Source organism: Macaca mulatta, chromosome 14 (genome assembly GCF_049350105.2).
Source record: "Macaca mulatta isolate MMU2019108-1 chromosome 14, T2T-MMU8v2.0, whole genome shotgun sequence".
Lineage (NCBI taxonomy): Eukaryota > Metazoa > Chordata > Mammalia > Primates > Cercopithecidae > Macaca > Macaca mulatta.
Genome location: NC_133419.1, coordinates 40,796,643 through 40,806,894, shown reverse-complemented (window position 1 = coordinate 40,806,894; position 10,252 = coordinate 40,796,643). Strand labels below are relative to the sequence as shown.

The 10,252-nt window shown below is 38.0% G+C and overlaps 1 protein-coding gene across 2 annotated transcripts in view; it reads left to right on the top strand.

The window, feature by feature from the left end:
- Positions 1–1,806: 1,806 nt before the first annotated feature.
- The window catches only part of LUZP2 (leucine zipper protein 2), a 577,754-nt gene continuing 569,308 nt past the window's right edge, over positions 1,807–10,252 (top strand). For both annotated transcript variants that reach the window (XM_015114623.3, XM_015114622.3), the window contains exon 1: positions 1,807–2,135. Coding sequence is in view for 1 of the 2 variants with exons in the window: in XM_015114622.3 (XP_014970108.3) it covers positions 2,074–2,135 (62 nt within the window). In the remaining variant the exon portion in view is untranslated. The remainder of the gene's footprint in view (positions 2,136–10,252) is intronic.

The window sequence follows — 10,252 nt, the reverse complement described above, 5'->3', positions numbered from 1 at the left end:
AAACCCTGGCAGGAGCAAACTAGAGTTTACATTTTACTTGGAATCAGAGTTCTGTTTTAGAAAAGTGTGGTGTCGTTTTTTTTCTTTGTAAATGATATGCAATTCACATGTTAGTTTATTTGTATATGCCTACTTATTAGGCATATACAAGATCCAGAATGTTGTGGATCTTATTATTATTGCCCAAGGGGCTAATATTCACTTTTCAAAACTTATTACCCATCTAGTTTAGCAGCTCAAGATTTTGAAGCAAATCTATATTATATGCATGTGTTAACCTTCAATCCCATTAAAAAAAAAAAAAAACAAAACAGTAAACTAGATGGTTAACCTTTTAGATTTGCATCCCCTTTAAAATAAAGCTTTACAGCAAACGCATTTTTCCTACAAATGTCTTCGAAAATGAGATTGAAGAGGATGTATCATCTAAATTTTTCTATAAAGAACTTGCCCCTGAAATAATTGGAACATGATCTGAACCCTTTGGATAGGAATTCCTGGACACAGCTGTCCATTATCTTTTGGGACTTTGGTGCACCTCACCCTTTACTGAACACAACTTTGTGTCAAACACCGGGCTAGGAGTGCTAGGTGTGATGTTTGAGGCATTTTTTCTTAGGACTTAGTAGAACCAATTCTTTGTTTTTGTTTTTATATATAGAGAGTCAGATTTTGATGATATTCAGTCTGCTCATATCTATAATAGTGATATTAACATCTATTTCACTAGGATGGCTCTTGTGAAGATTAAATTAAATAATGTATGAAGATTGCTTTATACATAGTTATATAACCAGGATAATATCCCGATGGAATTCTCATTCTCTCTCTCTCTCTCTCTCTCTCTCTCTCTCTCTCTCTCTCACACACACACACACACACACACACACACATGCGATATCATGTTATAAAGATCCTAGAATTGAATATCTCAGTAGCAGAGATAGTAGTTCTATTTCTCAGAATTGCTTTTGCAAAATGGTTTTTTGGATTAGAATTGTGCTATTTAATTTTTCTAATTAAATTTTCTAAATAGAGCCTATTAAATATTGGATGTTTATGCTAGAACGTTTAAAAATATAGAAAACAAAATGACCTACAAAACCTCTACCTTCCAGAACCATCATTCCGAGTTGATTATTGTTAACATTTTAATGATTTTTGTCCGCTAGGTCTCCTTGATGAGTTTCACCTGAGGAAAAGGACTCCTTCAGGTGTGTGAACTTGAGCCACTAGGTCCAACCCCATTGGCAGTTGCTGGCACAGACGACTGAAATCAGAGGAAGATCAGAAATCTTCAAAACCCAGAGCAGCAGATGTCTTAACGGTCCCGAAACGTTCTTAGGTTCTTTGCAGTCAACATTCACGGGTTAAGAAGCTTGCAATGCCATGACGGGCTGAGGGTGCATTTCTGGACGCTCCTTACTCCCGCTTCCTTCCATCTGTTTCAGGCAAATCATTATGCAGTTCTAATTAGAACAATCTTCTAAACACTCTCTCCAGAGCGACATTCTTCCAAACACGGTTTAAGCAGGCGAGAGACACCTGCCTAGGACCCTAAGCGTCTGGAAGTCTCTCCCAGTGAATTGGGTCTCATCTCCTGCCGAGTACGCAAGTTCAATTATTGGCAGATTTGGTTTCTACTCTCCGCGCCCCGCCCCGCGCCATCCTGGGGAGCAGCGGGAATAAATGATCCGCCCCTGGCCGGTGCTCACCCGACTGGCCAGAGCGCAGCGCGGTGACCGAAGCGCGCGGGGCGATCGCGAGGCGCCCCCTCCCTCTCCCCGCGCCGCCTCCAGCGCGAGTGACAGCGCGCCCTCCGGGCTCCGGAGCGGCGACGCCGAACAATCCCGGGCAGGGCTCGCCTCGCCGGTGACATCACTCCTGAAGATACTCCTCGCTCCCAGCGCCTGCCTTCCCCAGGCGTCGTCCGTGTGTCCGTCTCCGCCTTTTCGCTGCCGAAGAGCGCTCATCACTGGCTGGGGACAGAGCCGGGCACCGAGGAGCGACAGGATCCCGAGGAGGAGAGAGAGCGAAGGCAGCGAGGGAAGGAGGACCCCGGCAGGCAGCAGCATGAAATTCAGCCCAGCGCACTACCTGCTGCCTCTCCTGCCCGCGCTGGTCCTCAGCACCAGGTGAGTCCAGGAGCGTGAGTGACCCGAGCCCAGGGGCGCTGCCGGGGCGAGGTTGGTCCTACTGTGGGTCACCAGTGGGAGCTAAGGCACTTCAGCTGTTTGCATCTCCCGCCTAAGCAAGAGGGACGCTGTATGGTTTGGGCTCTGACATCCTTCTGAGAGAGCAGAGCCCTTTTCTAGTTATCCCAGCCCCTGGAGAAAGTCTTAGGATTGCTCTCAGTAAGGGATCAAAAGCTTTCTCTTCAGAAGGAGAGAAAAGACATTTTACCCTCCGGTCCTATTAGTAGCCAACAGATAACACGCGGTAAAAGAACAAAATAAAGAACGGAGATAGACAAGGAGGGAATTGCCACCAGGCAGTGTCTTTACATTGAAGTTGTCTTAATAGCCATAGAGCTTCTCCCTTCCCCCAAGTGTGCCTGATTTAAGGAAGTGGAAACCAGAGAAAACAGGTTAATCCTGAAAGATGCTAAGACTTGTACAAAAGTTCCTGGACTCCTAAAATGGCCTGTTTCAACGTCTTAGATAAGCCTAGTGATAGGCGTTTTCTTTTGACTGTCTTGTGAACAGGTCTAATTAAAGAGCACAGAAGGCGATTAAAAGTTAGAAGACACTCCCAGAGTGCTGATGCAGAGACCCTAGTCAGAAACAATTAAGTACTGTACTCCGTCACTGGGCATGGATGGGACTTTAAGCCCCATTACAGAGGAGCCATTTTTAGTGGAGATTTAAAATGCAGAGATTGAGAAGAGTTTTGTGACTCCCCACTGTTGATCAAGTCCCAAAGTTGTGATGGGTTTGCTTTTTTCTTCCACAAGCGCAGCACAACGGTGGACTGTTTAGTTGCCCAGGACTGAGTCTTTATTCTGCACGCCCTTAGCATCATATTGGCAGCAACCTCTTTCCCTTGGCTACTATAAAATAAAATAACGCACACAGGATGAAGATCCTTTCAAATCTACATGAATAGAAACATTATTTGATTGTGCATCTGATGGCAAATAACGTGGTCATATAGGGTTGTTTCTAATTCTGAAATGGAAGAGGATGAAGAAAACTTTCTCTTACAAACCAAGTCTGTAAAATTCTTGATTCCATTCCTCATCTACGCACCTTCTTTCAGGCCTGTGTAACCAAACTTTCCTTTTAATGTAGAGCCTAATTCATTTACCCTCAATAATTGATAAATTTAGTCTTTCCTTGCAAACAAAGCCCAGGTGACTTTTTCAGATTAAAATGAAATGTGAGCTTGATTCTTCATTTTCTCTAAGGTTTGCTTGTCACTTCAAGTCATGAAGTGCAGATGGTTTTAAAGAAAGCCAGTTTGTTTCCCAGTATTATGATTAGTTGCTCTAAATACAGAGCCCATTTTAATATTTGTGGTTAGCTCTCAACAGTTCAATACAAATTATGCATCACAGTTATTTAAATTCTTGCTATTCACTCTTATGTTTTGATTTATTCTACCAGAGAAAGGAAATTTTCTAACTTTGGACACTTAAGTCAATGCCGGTCAACATATGCATAAAACAGTAAATATTTAAACAATAAAAATCCAGCCCACAGTGATTTTAGACTGTGAACATCGCTAGAGTTCCAAAAGTACATTTGCTTTTTTAGGATACTATAATTATGAAAAAGCTATATAGTCTCTAGCTTCCAAAGTTTTCATGTTCATTATCTAATGCGGGGTCAAAAAGCCATTATCTTTTCCTTGCATGAAAGTGTTGATTTCGATAGGGATAAATTTCTTTAAAAATAGTTAACACACTTATTACAACAAAACCTGGAATAATCATCTAGTTCACTTTAGTTTTGAAACTTCTGCAATGCTTGTGGTATGTGAAAATTATGACTGGTTATTAAATTTTACCAGAAGAGAATGCTGGGTTTGAAAAAAGTGAAATGTTCATAATAAGTAGCATATCTTATTAGTGTGATTACTCTGTAGCAATTCATTTTACTGGATACCCAGAGTACCCTGTGATATTGAACAAATCTGAAAAGGAATACGATACTATCAGTGTCATTCTGCAAAGAAGAGAATATGTTTTAAAGATCTCTAACAGAAGGTCATTCTCTGTATAATTTATCAGTTCTTATAGGCACATGGTTAAAGTGTAGATTAGAATCTAAACTGAGCAGCTTTGCAAGGACAGTTGTGTTAGTAGGGATGAGCTTATTGTCCTGCTGGGAAAAGCTGAGTGGTTCAGCCATGGCCACCTGTGACAGTGGGTTTTCTCGCCAAAGACTTCTGTTAACTTCGTTTCTTAGTCAGTAGTCGTGTATGTGAAGCAAATGGTTTTTCACAGGTTTAGATCATGCTGGACGCATTAGCAGGGGGTGGCAATTGCTAGTTTTTCCTATAGCCTTTGAGTAATCTCACCTGCCTTTTATTGTCAAACTCTTTCCAAAGTGTAGGTAATACAGAGCAGAGACTCTTAATGCAAAAAAAGAGATTTGTTTCATTCTATCTTTCTCTGATTGTATTGCCTTAATACTTTGCTACCTTATTTCCAATAGGTCTGAAGTTCAGTTGTATTTTAAAGTAACCTGTTCACTGAAACTAACGCTGCAGGTGAAAAGGTAGTCTTTTGACTGTGTTGTGAACAGGTCTAATGGTATCTAGCCCACAGCAACTATCCTGTCTTTTAAATCGACATTTTTGAATAGAAAATAATCCTGCCTTTTTAATAGACATTTTTGAATAGCTTTCTCTTTTTGTTTGTTCCTCCTCCTCACCTTTTCTGAAGCAACTTTAGATGCTGAAGCACAAATCCCATAATTTAATCACAGCAAACATCAATGGCCCCCAATCAGACTTAATGTATTTGTCCTGAAAGAAAACGAAATGTTCACTTTACACAAAAGCCAAGTATTTTTCTCTCTTTTACTGGTAAACCTCATAGAGTTTAAAAAAGCAAAGAAAAAGAGCTGTTTAATTTCCTGGCATATGGTCTCTCCTGTTTAGAAAGTGCATATAAATTACAAAAAAAATCAAGTTAATGATATGAATAATGTAACTAATACAGAAACTCATTTAAACTGTACACAAATAAATGTGGTCAAAGAAAGCAAACATGTTGGTTTAATAGCTTTGGAGAAGAATGACTGTACTTTTAAGATAGCCTTGTTGTATAGAATTAAATTGCTATTCCAAGATAGCCAGTAATTCACTTCAGAAAGAAGTAGTATAGGTATTGAAAGTAATGGTAGGGTGAAAAATTCTTTAGAAGTTCTTGGTGAAAAGGAACCCATGGAGTGCTGGAGAAGGTTTGTGCTTTATTCTGCTGAACCTCTGTTCCTTTATGCTGTGGTTATACTCTCGATGCCTTTGGATTGTTAACTTTTAAATGACTTAATAGGGAGAGAGACATGGCAGGGGAGGAGTGAAGGTCTACTGACTTCTGGTGGTTTTCCGTGAAGCAAGAACTTTGAGCAGATGATCGGTTATAGTCCTCCCAATAGGAGTCACCTTAGAGGTCTCTCCTGGGCCCTGTGATCAGCAGTCACACTACATGTTTATTTTGGAATCTTTTTAGATGACACTATATATTGAAGATGCCCCAGACTATTTGTTCCATGAATTAAACTAACCTCAAGATCAACTTGATTTGTAGAATAAAGGACAAGAATCACAATAAACACAATGAGAACACACAACAAATATTTCTACCCAAATAAATTTGATGCAAGAAGCAGTCTTACCTTAACCCTCCTGAAGTAGTTTGAGACAATATGAGTTTGTTTCCTAAGTCCTGTGCCCAGTGTCTGCCACACATGACATTTTATAGGATGCTACCTACATTTCTTTATTTGTGATAAAAATTGTACCTTCCATGTAAATGAGATAGAGGAATGGCTTTCTTAAGAAGATATTAACACACAAATATTCTGACTTCCCAAATTGCAGTTTTGGACCTTAGTTGCCTATTTCCAATAGCAGTTTTAAAAAATGACTTATCTGGTTGTTATCTTTGTGGATTGAATTTTCTCCATGATTAATGATAGGGACACCTCAAATATTTGATTTGTCTGTACAGTTGTACTTAACCAAACTCCATGTAATTGAAAGGAAGAACTTGACCTTCTAACCAGGAAGTAAAGATCACTGAAACCACTGAGGAATGCGTGATTCTAATGAAATAATGTTTTCTCATGTGTGTTATAAGAAACTATGTGTGCAGCTGTTTCTCAGTGACTTCTAGAAGATTTGCTAAAATCCCTTTTACAAATGGTGCTAAATCATTTAAGTAACCTGATTAAATAGGTACTGTTTAAAATTATGGTTCCTTTTCTGAGAAATCCAAAAAGACTCTCTGAACTTGTCTTCATCCCTGTAAACATGTCTTTGATGTTTCATTATCATGCATTAAGAATGTGTCTGCTATCAGTCAGTTATCGCATGAACCATCAGGGCAACAAAACAATAGATTAGTTGTATATATCCATAATCTAGTCATATACACAAATCATTGTATGTAAAACAAAATTGGGTAAATAAAATTTTACACAAATTTCTAAGTGTGAATGAAGGAAAGAGTAATTAATGCCAATTAAGGGGTGTCCAAGGCAACTTCTACTTTCCAAGGATATTGAGAAGAAAAATATTTTGTAATCAACCTCAATATCCTGCCACACTTACTATATGTTATTAGGTAAGCTTCTTATCCTCTCTATCCAGTTTTCTGATGTAGAGCACAGACCTTCTCATAACATCTACTTGAGAAGGTAACAGCCTTCAATTGTAAGGACTGAATGAGTTCATCCATGGAAAGAGTTTAGCATATTCCCAGGAACACAGTAAATACTCAAGAGAGGTTAGCCTGTACAGTTATTATGGTGCTATTAATATTCATGAACTCTTTGTTTTTGATTTGGCCATAGCAGAAAAAAGAAAAAATACATAGTTACAAATCAATTAGGTGACAAGAAATTAACAAGAAGCATAGTCATCATCCAAAAAAAAAAAAAAAAAAGAATGATTGGTAGAGAAGAGAGGAAGTCAGAGGTGTAATGGGGGTTATTTGATTATTAGGCTAGTTCTTCTCCACAGTGTTTGTTTGTTTGTTTGTTTTTGAGATGGAGTCTTGCTCTGTCACCAGGCTGGAGTGCAGTGGCATGATCTCGGCTCACTGCAATCTCCACCTCCTGGGCTCAAGCAGTTCTCTGCCTCAACCTCCTGAGTAGCTGGGATTGCAGGCACCTACCACCATGCCCAACTGATTTTTTTGTATTTTCAGTAAAGATGGGGTTTCACCGTCTTGGCCAGACTGGTCTGGAATCCATGATCCACCCTCCTTGGCCTCCCAAAGTGCTAGGATTACAGGCATAAGCCACCATGCCTGTTCCCTCCAAAGTGTTTTTGATGGTGCTGTGCACTTTGGTGAACACCATGAAGATCTGGAATATTTAACTTAATGACTTAGAATGAGATTTAGCATAAAAGTGAATGTTTGTCCATTTGTATACCTAATTAAAATGTAATTGCTATAAATTTTGATATGAAATCCAACCTATGAGTACAAGTGTCAATGAATAAAAGTGGAAATTTTCAAACTATATAGGTAGGGTAGATTTGAAAGTTTTTATGACTTTATTTTCTACTTCTTCATTGATTTCATCATTTACCAGCAACATTTAAAAAGTACAAATGTTTAGAAAAAAATAAAGGAATAAAAGATAGTATTGACATTTTTTTCTACTATAGAGAACAAATTAAGAACCACTGATATAGAGGAAGCCCAGCTATTATGGTTTTTGAAATGACCATATTAAAGGGACCTTATACTAAGTCAGTTTTTAAATAGCTTTAGTGGTTGTTGAGCATCAACTTGTTGGTACATACATTATCATAAACTTTTCACAGTTATGTAATAAAATTCTGGCTATTACATGAAAAATATATTTCTCTTTGTTTTGCTATAGATTACTGTGTGAATGTGAATATGTTGACAATGACATCTATCAACTGAGTGGATCATAGAAAAGAGTGTACTTTACCGCTAAGAGTAGATGAAAGGTACAGATCATGTCAAGCTTGCATCAGAGAAAGTGCAAATATTTACTAAGACTTCTAAGAACTTTGCTTCATGAGTATGAAGACACAAGGTGAAGGTCACCCAAGTAAACAGTGTACTCTTAGGATTCTTTCATAAACCCTAGGAGACATAATTATGCCGTAGGTAGTGATTGCATTGCAATTATGTCTGAATTGTTTGGTGTTGCTTTCTAGTGTTTTAATCTCTTTAAGTGTACTTTAAAAAGCCTACTATTGGGAAACATACTGTGAACACAAGATTGTGTTCTAGTCCAAAGCCTTACAATTTAGAGGTGAGAAAACTGAAACCCAGGGTCACTGAGACTTGCCCAAGGTCGTAAAGGGAAACAAACTAGAACCCAGAACTTTCCACTATATTCATTCTCTTCTGTTATGTGAATGTTCTCATGATATAGCTCTTCTGTAATTAAGCAACATGTGTCTAGTTGGTACCTACAAAGCATCCAGAAGTATTCTAGTTATTATGGAGTATAAGGTAACTTAAAAATAAATTACCTCACCACATACAATCATCATAGAACAACAGGCCATAAGACAAAGGGAATTACAGTAATAAGAAGTTGAACATCTTGTATTCAGTAGATTTTTGAAGAATAAGCTGGCCTAAATAAGATTCCAGGTCATTTTCAAAACTCAAAGCAGAGTCATTAATGAGTTCTCATCATTGCACATAATTTACCTCCCAAAAGATACATCTATCATGGTTCCTGCTGACCTTTCAGTTGTATTGTAAGGTGATATTTTTGGTGCCTTTGAGATCTTTCCATTGAAAGTATTTCCTATAACTATAGTTCTCAGACATTTGCTCATATAAATCTCACTTGTTAAATCTATGCTGAAACTGTGCTATTTCTCAATGGGCAGTGTGCTAACTATCTTGGAAAGATGTGTTCCTTAATATGTTCATACCCAGCTTTAATATAAGATGACATTACATTTTCTTTGGTTTACATTTCTCTACAATTTCGTCATAGCTTATGTGAGGACGATATAGTTATAGCTATATAATATTTTTAGGTTCAGATGGTTGTAGATTATTCTACCTGCATATGTTATAAGCTCTTCAACTTTGCATATGTTCTTTAACCATTCTGAAACTTAATTTTCTCCTCTATAAAAAGTAAAATAATAACATGTAATATTTAGGGCCATTAAGATTAAATCAATTGTATTTAAGTTGTGTCTCAGGGTACATAACTGTGCCTTGTAGTCCCTCAGAAAATTCTAAGACATGTTTGTTGTTACTATACATAGATGTGACAATTTATTTACTTTATATAGAATACCTCAAGCAATCAACATGTAATTTAATAATTGTATTAAAATTCAAAATAAATGAAGTTCTTTAATTTCATAGTTCTAGACTAATATAGCCAAAATTATAAAAGTATAATTTTGTTCTAATAAGATTCTCCTGGGGCCAGGGCAAGTAGGGAACTAACCCAATGAATGACTTTCATGAAGATGTGAAACATTACCCATTTCTGTGACAGAATGCACTTTAGAGAGTACCAAAAGAGAAAATGCTTTACTCTAATTTCTAATCCTTGCTGATAATTAAATAAGTGAAGGTCATAAGCATTTGGCATCTCATCTTCAGTTTCCTCTTTTCATTTTTCCCTTTCTTGTTTAGAAAATAAATGAGACTAAAAGTGTGCAGTGACTCACTGTCTTCCAAACTAGTTCTCAGAGACGAGTTAAGGTATCGGTAAGGGCTAAATTAGGTCCTGGGACATTCATCTCATGTCCCCTGTGAAGGATGTGACTTCTTCTGACTTCCTCCTGCCTGTCCTCCAGAGGGTTATGATGTTTCTGGCCATCAGATTCTGATTCATAACATATTGCTACCATCTAGAATCACTTACTCAGTGAGTGCTGATAAATGGAGTCAGGGAGTGTAGGGGAGGAATGGAGATGACAAGAGGTGTTTGTCGTGTTGCATGAGGTTAATTCCAAAAGAATGTGAGCTTAAATGGAGACTCTGAATCAGACTTACTTGTTATATGCATTTAGAAATGTCAGTGAACATCTTTTAGCCATATTTAACAGTGCCTCC